This window comes from Trichosurus vulpecula, chromosome 3 (assembly GCF_011100635.1).
Source record: "Trichosurus vulpecula isolate mTriVul1 chromosome 3, mTriVul1.pri, whole genome shotgun sequence".
Lineage (NCBI taxonomy): Eukaryota > Metazoa > Chordata > Mammalia > Diprotodontia > Phalangeridae > Trichosurus > Trichosurus vulpecula.
The window spans coordinates 391,386,615-391,402,928 of NC_050575.1; the positions used below are offsets into that span (position 1 = coordinate 391,386,615).

Consider the following 16,314-nt stretch of genomic DNA (forward strand, 5'->3'; position numbering starts at 1 on the left):
GGTAGAGGCGATGGGGGCGGGGTGGAGGAGAGGACGGGGACGCAGACAGAGCGCTCGGTGAGGGGGCATGGACGAACCCACTTATGGGACTTAGCAAAAGCAAAGGCCCGTCAGGTAAAAAGAAGGCTCCAGTCCAGCCGCCCCCTCTCCTCCCCAGGGGTTTCCAGCCTAATGGACTGGAGGCGGCGGGGAGAAGGAGCTCCCCGGAACTTGTGTGCTGGACACTTATTAAGTGCTTACTGTATACCGTGAACTAGACCATGGTCCCTGCCGTTCTAACGGAGGAGACCACATCCATTCGTAATATAGGCATACCCTAGGTCCATACAAAATGCAGGAAAAGCACCGAGGGAGGTAGGTGCCTTGGAAAGACCCCCTTACCCCCCAGAAGATGAAATGAGGCCCGCACTCCGGACCCCGGGATCCCATGAGAAACATTTTTGTACCAGGGCGAATGTGGGAATTTGTTTTTGCTTGACCATATATTGTCAGGGGTTCAAAACCTGTTTCCTCCAATGTGGGGAAGTGGGGAGGAGAAAAAAAAATTTATTGGAAAAAGAAAAGGAATGGAGTCAGTGGTTGGAGTATTGTGGATGAGGAACAAGAGGTGGGCTACTGTAACTACAGTATATGAAGAGGAGTTAGGTAAAAAGGCAGGTAAGATCTCAGCTTAGGAAGGGCTTTAAATGCCAAAGAGAGCATTTTATACATAATAAGCACTTAATAAATGCTTGTTGATAAGATTTCTGGAACTGGGAGCCACTGTGAGTTTATTGAGTGGCGGAGGGATGACACTCAATTCCAGGGCTTTACAAAGATCGCTTGGCTGCTGAGTGAATGGAGGAAAGGTTGTAAGTAGACATACTAACCAGAAGGCTGTTGCACTAGTGTAGATGTGAGGTATTATGGCCTGCATTAGGGTAGCGACTGTGCATAATAGAGAGAAGGAAACATATAAGAGACGTGTGAAGGTAGAAAAGGACAAATTGGATATTTAGGATGAGTGAGAATAAGGAGTCAAAGATGACAGCAAGGTTGCACCCAAGGTGTCTAGGAGAATAGTGGTACACTCAACAGTAATAGGAAAGTTAGAAAGAATGGAGGGTTTTTTAGTTTTGTGGAAAATTCTCTTTGACATATTGAGTTTAAGATGCCTACTAGATGTCCAACTCGAAATGTCCAAAAGAAAGTTGGTGATTTGGGTCTGGAGCTCAGGAGAGAGGTTAGAGCTGGATATATAGGTCTGGGAATCATCTACATTGAGATGATAATTGAATCCCTGGGAGTCAAGATCACCAAGCAAGATAGCACAGAGAAAGAAGAGAAGAGGGGCAAGGCCAGACTGTTGGAAGATACCAGCAGTTAGTGGACCAGATTTAGAAGAAGATTTATCAAAGTGGAGACTAAGGAAGGGCAGTTAGGAAGGAGGAGAAACTAGGAAGAGGGTGCTGTCTCATAACAGGAGAATATGTAGGAGAAAAGAGTGATCTACCACGTCAAAGGCTTCACAGAACTCAAGAAGGATGAAGACTTGAAAAAAGGCTGACAAATTTGGTCATTAAGTGGCCATTGGTAATTTAATCAATAAGCCTTTATTTAGTGCCTGCTCTGTTCTAGTAGGCACTGTGCTAAGTGCTGGGGACACAAAGAAAAGTAAAATGCAGTCCTCGCCCTAAAGGAGCCCACAAATCTAATGGGGGAGACAAAAAGCAAACAAATATGTACAAAAAAGCTATGTACAGGATAAATAGGAAGTAATGGAGAAAAGGCACTAGAATGAGGAAGGGCTTCCTGTAGAAGATGGGAGTTTGCAGGTGTCCTACACTCTTGCCAAGTGATATGTTGGACACCTTCTGACCTGAGGGGCTGATCTTCCCGTGTCATATCTTTTGTCATTTTAATACTGTCCACGGGGTATTCTTAGCGGATACTGGAGGGGTTTGCCATTTCCTTCTCCAGTGAATCATCTTTTGTCAGGACTTTCCACTATGATGTGTCCTTCTTGGGTAACCCTGCATGGCATAGCTCACAGTGTCATTGAGCTATTCAAGCCCCTTCACCACAACAAGGTAATATTGTACAGGAGGCAGCCACAAAAAAAAAAAAAGAAAAGGAGCAAAAAAGCAAAATTACAGTCTGATGAGACACTTTACAAACAACTGAGGAAAGAAGGAAAATGAAAAGGTTTTTTACTTCTTTTGAAAAAGGGAAAGATTACCCAACTGACTGCAGAATTCCAGAGTTTAGCAAGGAGAGATAATGTTTTCTTAAATGAGCAATGCAAAGGAATAGAAGAAAGTAATAGAATTGGAAAGAAGCAATCTCCTCAAGAAAATTAGAGATATTGAGGGAAAATTTCATGCAAAAGTGGGCATGAGAAAAGACAAAAATGGTAGGGCTTTAACAAAAGTAGACCAGATTAAGAAGAGGTGGCAAGAATACACAGAAGAACTATACAAGAAAGATCATAACGTCACCAGTAACTGCAGTGGTGTGGTTACTGATCTAGAGCCAGACATCCTGGAGAATGAAGTCAGGTGAGCCTTAGGAAACATTGCTAATAATAAGATTAGTAGAGGTGACAAAATTCCAGAAGAGCTATTTAGAATCCTAAAAGTTGAAGCTGTTAAAGTGCTGCACTCAGTATGCCAGCAAATTTGGAAAACTCAATAGTGACCACTGGATTAGAAAAGATCAGTTTAACTCCCAATCCTAAAGAAGGGCAATGCTGAGGAATGTTCAAATTACTGAACAATTATATTCATTTTACATGCCAGCAAGGTTATGCTTAGGATTCTGCAATTTAGGCTTCAGCAATAAGTGAACTGAGAATTACCAGAAGAGCGGCTGGTTTTTCAAGAGGCAGAGGAACTAGAGACCAAATTGCCAACAAGAAAGCAAGGCAGTGCCAGAAAAAAAAAATCTGCTCCTGCTTCATTGACTACACTAAAATCTTTGACTGTGTGGATCACAACAAAATGTGGCAACTCCTCAAAGAGATGAGAGTACAAGATCATCTTGTCTCCTGAGGAAGCTGTATGCAAGTCAAGAAGCATGGGACATGGGACATCTGGTTGATTTAAGATTGGAAAAGGAGTCCCACAAGGCTGTATATTGTTGTCCCCATATTTATTTACGTAGAGAGTACATCAGGTGAAATGCCAGGCTGGTCAACTCAGCCAGAATTAAGGTTGCTGGGAGAAATAACAACAATCTCACATATGCAGATGATACCACTCTGATGACAGAAAGTGAAGAGGAATTAAGAAGCCACTTTATGGTCTTGAAAGAGGAGAGTGCAAAATCTGGCTTGACATCAAAGAAACTAAGATCTGGGCAACTGGCCCCATCATTTCTTGGCAAACAGAGGGAGAAGAAATGGAAGCAATGTCAGATTTTATATTCTTGGGTACAAAGATCACTGTAAATGGCAGCCACGAAATTGAAAGATACTTGTACTTCGGAAGGAAAACTATGGCAAATTAAGACAGCATGCTAAAAAGCAGAGACACCACCTTTCTGACAGATGTCCTTATAGTCAAAGCCATGGTTTTTCTGGTGGAAATGTATGGCCATGAGAGTTGGAATATAAAGAAAGCTGAGCACTACAGAATTGACACTTTTGAATTATGGTGCTAGAGAAGACTTTTGAGAGTCTCTTAGACAACAAGGAGATCGAATCAGTCAATACTTAAAGAAATTAATTCAGACTCTTCATTGGCAAGTCAAACATTGAAGCTTAAATACTTTGGCCATGTTAGGAGAAGACAAGATTCATTGGAAAAGACCCTGATATTGGGAAAGATTGAAGGCAAAAGGAAAAGGGAATGGGAGAGGATGGGATGGATAGATGGTGTCATGGAAGCAACAAACATGATCTTAGACAGACTTTGAAAGATAGTGGAGGATAGAATGGCCTTGTGTGCCATGGTCCATGGGGTCCCAAACAGTCAGACATGGCTAAACAACTGAACAAAGGCAACAAACTCGTATATCTGCTGCCTCCTTTCCAAGACATTTCATACTGTTCCCCTTCAAATGTCCCACATCCCAGCCAGGTTGGCTTACTTCTTATTTCCAGAAGTTGGCATTCCTTGTCCTCCACACCTCGGCACACAGACATCTTGTGCTTGGAATACATTGCCTGCACTCCCTCTTTAGCTTCTTTCATGACTCATCTCAGGTATCCTGTTCTTCCTGGAGGGTTTCCTAAACCTAGTGGTGATTGTTCTCTCCCTCCTCAGATTGTCTTGATTTTATTTATCTATGGACACTCTGTATGCCTCCCTCAGAATGTGAGTTGTTTGTTGAATTGCCCTGATGAGGATTGGGAATCAGGAGCAAATCTCTCCCCAAACTTTCTCTACTAAGAAGAATGTGGTAAAGTGATTCAAAGGCTAGCCTTGCTGTCTGGAAGTCCTGGGTCCAAGGCCTCCTCTAACTCATTCTCTGTGGCCATGATCAATTCACTTAACTTTTCACAGCCCAGGCTACTCTGGAAGACTCTTGAGTTAGAGAAAAGTTACTCATCTGCATCAGTAGAGGAAATTCTCACAAAAATCAGTGAAATCACCAGGACAAGAATATAATATTTATAATAATAACGTTCATGTGGCCTTTTTTAGGCTTACACTGTTCATGTACAATTGATGTTTCTAAAATGTGGGATGTGATGAAGGATAGCAAAGGTATGTTTACTTGGCTTCAAAGGAGAGGAAGTCATCTGCCACACACAGTGAGTGAAATGGAAAATGAGTCCCTAAGACCCAGCTCTCAGTCCATTGAATGAAACCATGCTCTTTCCTGCAGAAAACAATATCTCAGAGTTGGAAGGTCAGCTACTCCAGCCCACACCTAGATAAGAATCCCCCCTATAATATATGCAATAGGTGGTCATACAGCCTTTGCTTAAAGACTTTCAGGGAGAGGCCAACCTTCCAAAGAAACCCAGTTCATTTTATGGAGTTGTTAGTTGGGAAGGTTTTCCTTACATCAAGCGCCTCTCTGAGGCTGCTCCCACTTCCACCCATTACTATCATTGCTGCTAGTGGCAAACCTGACAGTTTTTTCCATACACGATTTCCATGCAAATAGCTGTGTGTTTCTGAAAAAAAATAACCATTTCCTTCACAGCTGCCTTGATTGGCTACTCCATGGTGGATCTCACTGGGGAACAGAAGAGGCAAGTTGTTGATTGCCTTCATCCAATTATTTATTTATCTCCCTGTTATTTATTTGTTTGTTTCCAGATGTGCCCAGCAGTTCAATTCAGAAATCCAAGAATAAGAGTCAGAGCAAATATGTGGACAGACAGTCAACAAGCAGCCGTCCTAGCATGATTTCCAATGCTTCCAGCAGTTATGGATCTGTGAAAACACCTATGAAATCTCCACGAAATATTAATGAAACTGGTAGGAAACATCTAAAAGGGGGGTCTATTCAAATCAGAAAGGATATGACTAGGGTGGAAGGCATACCTTTTGGATTTCGTTTCAGCAAATATTGATAAAGCTACTAAGATGGAAGGCTTTGGGAAATCTAAAAACACATATGACCCTGACCCTAAACAATGTAGGACTATACAATTTTAGTATTGTATGGAGTAGTAGTAGAAGACATTTATGCAGATGATCCCACTACAAGGTGAGTATGAAGAGCGCAAAGGAGATCTCCAGACAACATGCTAAAAGTATTTCGACATATCTAGGTCATTTTTTTACCGGAAAGATTTGGAAAGGTTTCACAGAACAGGTGGCTTATTAGAATTGAGCCTTGAAGGGGTTGGCGGGTGCGGGGGGAGGAATATTTACATAGCACGAACTATATGCTAGGCACTGTGATAAGTTGGCATTTTTACAAATATTAGTTCAATTCATCATCCTAACAACCCGGGGAGGTAGGTGCGATTATCAGCATCCTGTTGTATGGATGAGAAGATGGAAACAGACAGAGTTAAAGTGACTTGCCCATGGTCACACAGGTAATATCTAAGGCAGAATTTGAACTCAGATCTTTCTGACTCCAGATCCAATACTTTATCTACTGTGCCAACTAGCTGCCCCTAAAAGAAGGGACTTGATCAGGTGGAAATGAGATAGGAAAGTATTGTGTTCAAAGGTGACCTTGAACAAGGACACATAGGGCCACAAGAGGCCATGATGAGAACAGATATAAGACTTGAAAGGGTTCAGAGGCTAGAAGGCATTGACTACCAGGAAAAGCAATTTATCCTGAATTCAGTGAACAGTGGGAGGTCACTGGAGGCTTTCTGAGTAGAAGAGTGATGTGATCAGAGGGTGCCTAGGAAGATGACTTGGGCAAGGATTGACAGAGCAGCCTGGAGGCAAGAAAGGATCACTGAGGTCCTGAACCAGGGTGGTGCCCAAGGGAACAGAAAGAAAGGACAGAGATAGCAGAAACTTTACATAGATGGAAATGGTCATTGGGCCCTAGGAAACCCCTGATCTGCCATTAACAAATTTCCCTTCATCTTAGACCTTTTCTTCTCACCCTCCTTCCATCTTCTGGCACCTCCCAAATTGGCTCCAGTAGTAGACACCACATCCATGGCCCTCCTCTTGGAGACTGGGGGAGCCTTCCTTTGTACCCTACCCCATTCCCTGGGCCAAGAGGAGGAGGAGGAGGAGGAGGCTTCCTCTTTGCCTCTTGTTTCCACTCCTAATTCTTCCCTTTTTTTTTTTTCTGAGACTTGGTCTTCCCATCTTACCCAGGCTGGAAGTGCAGCAGCTACTGTTCATTGGCATAGAAGCTTTGACCCTCTGTGTTTCCAACATGGGCTGACCTGCCCCTCCCTCAGGAGCCTGGCACCCCCCCCCCCCGCAAATACACCCACATGAGCTCACCACATTGCTTGAAGACCAGTAGAGACACCCAATCAGTTTTAACTCCATTTGCAGCTTAGAACTCCTGAGCTCAAGCAGTTCACCAACCTCAGCCTCACCCAGTAGTCAGGAACATAAGCAGGTGCTGCTGCTCCAGTGTTGAACGACCCCTCTTTCTCTGAGGTTCACTTCTTCCATCTATACTACCTGATCTAGACCCTTGTGGCATTAATCTACTGTCCCCACCCCAGGTCATTCTCCCTCCTTTCTCAAGGTGTTAGGTATCTAGTTCACAGTCTCTCTATCCCAGCCACTGCCTGTGTTCTTGGTGGACAGACTGATGTCCCCTGGCCTTATACTTCATTAATATCCTGAATGTACCTTTCCTCCATCTCAGCAAACACTCTGAAATTTCTCTATCTCATCATCATCTCTTATCCTTCCATCTCTCCCCTGCCTCCTTCCTCCTAAATCTGTTCTTCATTCTGACTGGGAGCTCGAGTCCCTAAGTCTTTCCCTGTTCCATCAGTGCCTTCTCTGTTTTCCCACTTCTCCCTTCATCCTGCTTTCTGCTCCATCTAGGGAACCAGTGCAATTAGACCCTCTCTGTTGCCCCAGAATCCCTTGTGCTGTTGTCTGTCATGCCTGCCCAGACCCCAAGCCTGGATTGTCCCCACCATCTGACTTCTCTTCTCCTGTTCTGAAGGAAGTCACTTCCATGCAAACTGGTTCCATGAGAAATTCTCTTCCATGAGATTGACAGTGCCCTCACTATTGCTTGGTAGTATTCCTTTTCTTCTTCCCCAATAGACTCAAACAATCCCCACATTGTCTGTTCCACATCTTCGAGCTCCTCATACCTATCTCTCTGTCTGTCTGTCTGTCTCTGTCTCTCTCTCTCTCTCTGCCTCTCTCACTCTCTGTCTCTCTCTCTCTCCCCACAGTCTCTCTCTCTATGTGTCTATCTGTCTCTCGTCTCTGTCTCTCTGTCTGTCTCTCTCTCTGTCTCTGAGTTGACCAGGCACAATTGATGTCCTCCATCATGAGCTCCCTTTTCTCTCCCACTAAAAACCTCTCAACCCCCCTACAAAATCCCCCCTCTCTTCTCATCTGTTCCAGTCTCTGAGGTGGAGGCCAGCACCTTCCCTTGTGCCTTCTATCTCATCCCTTGCTGTCCTCTCAAGGAGTCATCCTCTCACTCTTCTACAGCTTCAGTATCTCCTTATCTATTGGCTCCTTCCCCATTGCCTACAAACATGCCTATTTCTTTCCATCCTTCAGCAAGGCTCCCTTTGGCCTACTACCAGCCTCTCAAGTTCTCATCCTTCATCTCTTCTTTTCAGAGCCAAGTTCCTAGAAACTCACTTGAGTGTAACATAAACCACTTCCTCACCTCACTACTCCTTTGAAATTGCTTTCCCAAGGTCACCAGTAATCTCTTAAATGCTATATCCAGTGGTATTTCCTCAGTCTTTATTCTCCTTGAACCTCATTAAAACTTTTGACACTGTTAACCTCCTCCTGGATACTCTCCTCTCTTGGCTTCCAGGATACTGCTCCCTCCCAATTTTCCTTCTGTCTCTCTGACCCCTCCTTCTACAACTTCTCCATTGGATTGTTAGCCACATCCTGCCTTCTAACTGCAGGGATCCCTTGAGGCTTTGTCCTGATTCCTTTTCTCTTGTCTCTCTTTACCCTCTTTCTTGTCAATCTCATCAACTCCCTTGGGTTCAGTGATCACCTCAGCACAGAAAATGCCAAATCTACATATTCAGCCCAAACTTCTCTTTGGAACACCAGTTCTCTCTCCCTTGATGTGATCTCAATCTCACCACGTGAAAAACAGAAGCTACTTTCTCCCTTCCTACATCAAACTCTCCACTAAAAATTCCTGTTTCTGTTGAGAGCCTCCCCATCTGTTCAGTCACCTTGGTTCTTAACCACAGAATTGCCCTTGACAAATGCTAAGTACGTTCTTTTTGTAGATGAAAGGAAGGAGCCAGTGGAGAAGGAGATGTTGAAGATGCATATGAGAAAAAAGGAATGATGGATAAAACAAAGTCCTGGACGAGAGGGGAGGGAAAGGGAGGGAATTTGAAGCTCAAGTGTGAGCCTATTATCTTAGGCAAGGAAGAGGGCTGCGTCTTCCTCAAAGATGGGGGGGGAAGGATAAGAAAATGGTTGAAGACATTGAGAGATTTGGAAGACTGGAGGAGGGAGTGAAAGGGATTGATATGGGATGCCTTCAGCCTTTTCAATAAATAGAAAGCAAGGTCAGAAGAAGGGGAGAGAGAGAAAGAAAGAGTTGGGGGCTTGAGAAGAGATTTTATGAGAGATATTGCATAGCAAGTGCTAGGTGGGGAACCTGTGGCCCTGAGGCCACATGTGGCCTTCTGGATCCTTCTGGATTCATTCAGAAAGCTGCACTTAAGGATCTAGAAGACCACATGTAGCCTCAAGGCTGCAGGTTCCCCACCCTTGTGCCAGAAAATAAAAGATGAAGAAAAAAATTGCCATAGAATAATAGGGTGCAGCTGAGATTAGCTAGCCATAAATTCAAAATGGATCTAATCAATATATTCTCATGATTTCAGCAGTGTTTAGTTTCTTAGATAAGGAGGCAGATGTTGTTAGGAGTTACTCAGAACTGAGGGTTAGAAGTCTGGAAATGGGAATGTCCAAAATTTAATTAAGGGTGAGAGAACATTCCTGAAGTGGCAGACCCCTGGACAGTTATATCAAGACCAGGAAGTGAGAGAAGTGAGGCTAGAACAACATCAACAAGCTGGGAAAACAGGGTCAAATCAAGGGACCAAAGATCCTGATGAGGCTGACAAGGGGCCCAGGAGGAATAAGGGAGAGACTGGCTGTAGAAGTGACAAGGTCAGAGTTGGGAGAGCAAGTACAAATGTGAAAAAATTCACTTAGACTTTCTTTGTAGCCATTGGGAGCTTTATTGATGAAAAAGCCGCGGGCTAGCACTGGAAGAAAGACTAGCCAGGGCTAGCAATTTACAGATGGACAGAGGCTTGTGTTTATAAGGCCAGGGTAAGGGAGACAGGGAGAGAGCAACTCATCCCTTAGGGCACCTTTGTATCAAGAGACTTTAGGCGTCTCCAGATTAGAGCCTAAACTAGGAAAAGGGCAACTCAACCCCTAGGGTACCTTTGTATCCACATCAGAAGGACAGGAGACTGTGGGCAGAGAGGAGAATCTTAGAATAACAGGCCCCAAAAGGTTCTTGAGTGATCCCAGAATGGTGAGAATATGACAGGAACAGAGAGGAAGTAAGAAACGTGACATTTCCCTTCTGGTCTCAATTTTAATGGCCATCTTCAGTGAAATCAGAGGAGATGAGAAATGCCCATTTCTGGAGCTTAATTAATAAAATGCCTAATAACAAGACAACTTTTACTGAAATCAGAAATTCGCTCTGTGAACTTGGTATTAAGCCTGTGCTGTAAACTGGAGGAATATATAGCATCTCTTTCTTTTTTTCCTTCTTCTCTGTGCTTGTTGTCCTGTCACTATGCTGGTCTGTATCTTATATATTGTCTTTCTTAAGGAAAATTTTATAGAGAAATAGATATGCTCATATGTTTCTGGTAAAATTGCAAGATGGTGGAATTATTTTGGAGAACAATCTAGCAGTACGTTACAGGAATTATAAATATAATCATATCCTTTGGATGAATAATTCTATTATTGAGAATATAGCCTAAGAATAATATCAAAAGGAAAAAATAAATCAAATATTTATAGCATAGTGATTGCTATAAATATTTGAACAGATAGTTATTGTAATAATGAAAAACTGAAAGAACCTAATCATTTAACGACCACGTAGTGCCTATTGTGCTATAACAATGTAATTGATTAATGTATCCTGTGGAATAGCATAATGCGATTCAAATGACAGATATGGGAAATACAAAGAAATGTGAGAAAACACATGAGATAATTCAAAGTAAAGAATGTAGAACCAATCAGTATACTCTGCCTACAACTTTAGAGATACAAAATATATACACAAATATAAGGAGGGATAAACAAATCTAGAGAGTGGAAGGGCACCCAAATGAAAGGGGCAATATAGTACAAGGAAAAGAACATTGCTGGACTAGGTGCAGAATGCGAAGACCTCCTCAAGCATAGTCAATGTGGTGATTTGTTTTCCTGATTGTATATATTTGTTACAATGTGGGGAGGTGGGGAAAGGGTTCATTGATTGTATGTATTTGTTACAAGGGGGGAGATGGGGAAGGGGTTCATTGATTGTATGTATTTGTTACAAGAGGATGGGGGAAGGGGTTCATCGATTGTATGTATTTGTTACAAGGGGGGAGATGGGGAAGGGGTTCATTGCTTGTATGTATTTGTTACAAGAGGATGGGGGAAGGGGTTCATCGATTGTATGTATTTGTTACAAGGGGGGAAATGGGGAAGGGGTTCATTGATTGTATGTATTTGTTACAAGAGGATGGGGGAAGGGGTTCATCGATTGTATGTATTTGTTACATGGGGAAGATGGGGAAAGGGTTCATTGATTGTATGTATTTGTTACAAGGGGGGAGATGGGGAAGGGGTTCATTGATTGTATGTATTTGTTACAAGAGGATGGGGGAAGGGGTTCATCGATTGTATGTATTTGTTACATTGGGGGAGATGGGGAAAGGGTTCATTGATTGTATGTATTTGTTACAAGGGGGGAGATGGGGAAGGGGTTCATTGATTGTATGTATTTGTTACAAGAGGATGGGGGAAGGGGTTCATCGATTGTATGTATTTGTTACAAGGGGGGAGATGGGGAAGGGGTTCATTGATTGTATGTATTTGTTACAAGAGGATGGGGGAAGGGGTTCATCGATTGTATGTATTTGTTACATTGGGGGAGATGGGGAAGGGGTTCATTGATTGTATGTATTTGTTACAAGGGGGTGGGGAAAGGGTTCATTGATTGTTTTTGTTGAGGGGGGAGATGGGGAAGGGGTTCATTGATTGTATGTGTTTGTTACAAGGGGGTGGGGAAAGTGTTCATTGATTGTATTTGTTACAATGGGGGGAGATGGGGAAGGTGTTCATTGATTGTATGTATTTGTTACAATGGGGGGAGATGGGGAAGGGGTTCATTGGTTGTATGTATTTGTTACAATGGGGGGAGATGGGGAAGGTGTTCATTGATTGTATGTATTTGTTACAATGGGGGGAGATGGGGAAGGGGTTCATTGATTGTATGTGTTTGTTACAAGGGGGTGGGGAAAGTGTTCATTGATTGTATTTGTTACAATGGGGGGAGATGGGGAAGGTGTTCATTGATTGTATGTATTTGTTACAATGGGGGGAGATGGGGAAGGGGTTCATTGGTTGTATGTATTTGTTATAATGGGAGGAGATGGGGAAGGAGTCCATTGGTAGTATGTATTTGTTACAAGAGGGGAGGTGGGGAAAGGGTTCATGGCTAGTGAGAGACATACAAAAGAGCATCAGTGAAACATTTTTTTAAGTGAACAGAAGAAAACAAAAAATACAGGGGGAGGCACAAATAGTACATTCATATTACTACTTTTGTCAAATTTAATACAAATGTACATATATGTTTCTTTTTAAAAAGCAACATAACAGAAATTCACAATTTCTTATACAATCTACTTTTTTGTTCTTCTTTGTATAATGAAATATTTGTATTTATGGATAATACGAAGTCTCCCCCCCACCAAAGGATTTTTTTTAAATTTAAATTTATTTATTTAACATATTTGGTTTTCAGCATTGATTTTCACAACAGTTTGAATTACAAATTTTCTCCCCATTTCTACCCTCCCCCCCCACTCCAAGATGGCATATATTCTGGTTGCCCTGTTCCCCAGTCTGCCCTCCCCTCTATCACCCCCCTCCCCTCTCATCCCCTTTTCCCTTCCTTTCTTGTAGGGCAAGATAAATTTCTACGCCCCATTGCCTGTGTATCTTATTTTTTAGTTGCATGCCAAAAACTTTTTTTTTTGAACATCTGATTTTAAAACTTTGAGTTCCAAATTCTCTCCCCTTTCCCTTCCCACCCACCCTCCCTAAGAAGTCGAGCAATTCAACCTAGGCCACGCATGTATCATTATGTATAACCCTTCCACAATACTCATGTTGTGAAAGGCTAACTACATTTTGCTCCTTCCCAACCCATCCTGCTTTATTGAATTTTCTCCCTTGACCCTGTCCCCTTTCCAAAGTGTTTGTTTTGATTACCTCCACCCCCATCTGCCCTCCCCTCTATCATCCCCCCCCCATTTTATTTTTTTTAATCTTCCTCCCTCTTCTTTCCTGTGGGGTAAGATACCCAACTGAGTATGTATGGTATTCCCTCCTCAGGCCAAATCTGATGAGAGCAAGGTTCACTCATTCCCCCCTCACCTGCCCTCTCCCCTCCTCCCACAGAACTGCTTCCTCTTGCCACCTTTATGCGAGATAATCTATCCCATTCTGTCTCTCCCTATCTCCCTCTCTCAGTATGTTGCTCTCTTATCCCTTAATTTCATTTTATTTCTTTTAGATATCTTCCCTTCATCTTCAACTCACCCTGTGTCTGCTCTCTCTCTTTTACATATATATTATATATATACACATACATAAACACACATATATACATACGTACACATACATACATATACACATAGATATATACATACATACACATTCACTTATATATATATACATAAACATATATATGCATAAACATATATACATACATATATATATATATATATATATATACACATGCATATTCCCTTCAACTACCCTAATACTGAGGTCTCATGAATCATACACATCATCTTTCCATGTAGGAATGTAAACAAAACAGTTCAACTTTAGTAAGTCCCTTGCAATTTCCGTTTCTTGATTACCTTTTCATGCTTCTCTTGATTCTTGTGTTTGAAAGTCAAATTTTCTATTCAGTTCTGGTCTTTTCACTGAGAAAGCTTGAAAGTCCTCTATTTTATTGAAACTCCATATTTTGCCTTGGAACATGATACTCAGTTTTGCTGGGTAGGTGATTCTAGGTTTTAATCCTAGCTCCATTGACCTCCAGAATATCGCATTCCAAGCCCTTCGATCTCTTAATGTAGAAGCTGCCAGATCTTGGGTTATTCTGATTGGGTTTCCACAATACTCAAATTGTTTCTTTCTGGCTGCTTGCAGTATTAGGATTTTTTTTAAAAGAGGAAGAAATTGCACCGGCTCTGGAGGCCAGAGGAGCTAAGTTTCAATCCCACCCTCTGTAGCTTAATACTTGGTGACCTCACCTTAAGCAAGTCACTAAGGCTTCCTGGATCTCAGATTCCTCATCTGTAAAATGAGGCCATTGGGCTCCATGGCTCCTGAGGTCCCTTCTGGCTCTGGGTCTGTGATCCCAAGAGGAATTCACCAATTGTTACAGGAATATGGATGTTCAGAGTAATTTTTAAAGCATTAAGTATAAATACATGCTTAGGTTATTTAAAATTCCCCATAGCATTTTGTTCGTTGTGATTCACATTTAGGCTTCCCTCAGATTAATTTTGTAATGTCCATATGTTGTTATTTTTCATCTGTGGGAGAGCCGGTTTGGTTTTTTTAATCCATTAATTTCATACTGTTCTAACTAGGGCAGGTCCATCATGGCTTTGTTCAGGACATGTACATTTAGAGAGTCACCCATAGCACTTTCAGTCCTTGAGCAGCATAGAAACAACTGAATTTAGTACCTACCGAGCAAGAAGACCCTTCCAAGGGTCAGCTTCGTCCCACAAGGGGTCACAGGCTTGGTGAGTTCCTGTCCTGCTCTCCCTAACTCCCGATCCTTGGTCAGCAGACTCCCTGGAAGCAACCCAGCGAAGGAGCCCAATTGTGTCCCAGGGTATCTGCCACACCCATGCCCAACAACTGGATTCAGTGAGATTGCCTTTTCAACTACTTGATGGGTGCAAGGGGGCTATTTTCACATCTGTTTAGTCATCACCATACTACACACACACACACACACACACACACACACACACACACACACAATTCTTGATCAATATTTGCATAAATGTACAAAAGGAAAAGAAACATGCCACCCTCAAAGTAATCTAGAATACCCTGGACATTTTAATGTCCACTGAGTCAAAGGAGTATGAAGTTTGGATAAGAAACAGCCCTGGAGAACAGTCCAGATGCAGACACAGCTTCCACTATGATTCACTCCTCAATGTGGAGCTGGAAGGGAACTCGGAAGCCAGTTAGTCCTGCCCCTGACCCTCTACTTTACAGTTGGGGAAAGGAGGTGCAGGGAGTTTAAATGACCAAGGTGACCAAGGAGGCAGGATTTGAACCCATTCCCTTGACTACAAAGCCCAGGCTCTGAGGGAACAGAGCAACTTCGATGTGAGGTGGGGGGTTGTTACCAACTGGGAAGATCCAGGAAATCTTCATGGAGGAAGTGGCTTTTGGGTTGCATTTTCAAGAGTGAGGAGAAGGTTAGGAGATGAAGAGAGGGAGGGAGGAGGGCATTCCTGATGAGAGGAACAGAGTGATTAAAGGCCTGGAAGAGGGAAAGCACAGCTAACCAAGCACCTGTCAAACATCTTTGGTCATTGGAATCATTGGTAACATGGCTGGCAACTGTCTGTTTAAGTAATGCTTGGATTTCCCCTACTCCCCTTCCTTTAGACCTGGCTTCTGATTCAAGGGGTAGAAGGTCCGAACCAAAAAAATTTCTTATTCCCCAAATCGTCATTACTCGAGCTTCCACTGAGACGATTCATACTCTATCACCAGAGGATGATACGCAAAGGACCATAAAGGACAAGACTGACTACGGTCCCTACTACCGGCACAGGAACCCCAGCACTGTCGACGCATACACTAAAACTGAGCCTGAGCGTCCAAAACCCAAATCATTACTGTAGGAATCCTCTGGGACTCCAATGCCACCTTTGGAAGATGGCTGCAGCTCTGCAGCCAATTCTCTGGCAAGTGACCTTGGCCTCACTTCTCCCAGTGTCATAGGCATTTTGGAGGAGATCAGGAATGACTCCTCCTTGGAAAGTGAACTGGGAAGCTTTGTTTAAATAAACACATAAATAAATGAATTTTGAAAATGGATGGATTGGTAATGATGTAATAGGGAAATCAGAGGGTTCCAAACATATCTAATAAGTTAAAGTCTTTGAGTGTACTTTTGGGGGGAAAAATCCCAATGGTAAGTATACCTGTAACTAGATTCCAGATTTAGAAGTAGTACAGTTATTATTCTGGTTGGAGAAGGGGTGTATTTTGAGTTTGTAAAAAATCAGTTTTAGGAAGCCACTGTATAACTTTTAAATTGGCTCTTTATAAATGTGTTGACCTCGTGTGGAGACACCTAATCTATGTAGTTCTAAGTAATGACAGTTTCAGTTGTGGGACTTCCTCAGGGGAAGCTTGAGTGATGTCTGACTCTTCAAAGACAATCTACTGTTCT

The 16,314-nt window shown here is 42.6% G+C and overlaps 1 protein-coding gene across 1 annotated transcript; it reads left to right on the forward strand.

Annotated features, from left to right (window-relative positions):
* Nucleotides 1-32: 32 nt before the first annotated feature.
* Nucleotides 33-15,956, forward strand: SPATA33 (spermatogenesis associated 33). Its single transcript, XM_036750172.1, has 3 exons — nucleotides 33-114; nucleotides 5,250-5,411; nucleotides 15,522-15,956. The coding sequence occupies exons 1-3, from the start codon at nucleotides 84-86 to the stop codon at nucleotides 15,758-15,760; spliced, it is 432 nt and encodes a 143-aa protein (XP_036606067.1). The 5' UTR covers nucleotides 33-83; the 3' UTR covers nucleotides 15,761-15,956.
* Nucleotides 15,957-16,314: the final 358 nt, after the last annotated feature.

Coding starts and splice junctions, on each gene's coding strand:
- SPATA33 (XM_036750172.1), top strand. CDS start 84: ATGGGACTTAGCAAAAGCAAAGGCCCGTCAG. Junction 115..5,249: donor CAAAAGCAAAGGCCCGTCAG/GTAAAAAGAAGG, acceptor GTTTGTTTCCAG/ATGTGCCCAGCAGTTCAATT. Junction 5,412..15,521: donor ACGAAATATTAATGAAACTG/GTAGGAAACATC, acceptor CCCTTCCTTTAG/ACCTGGCTTCTGATTCAAGG.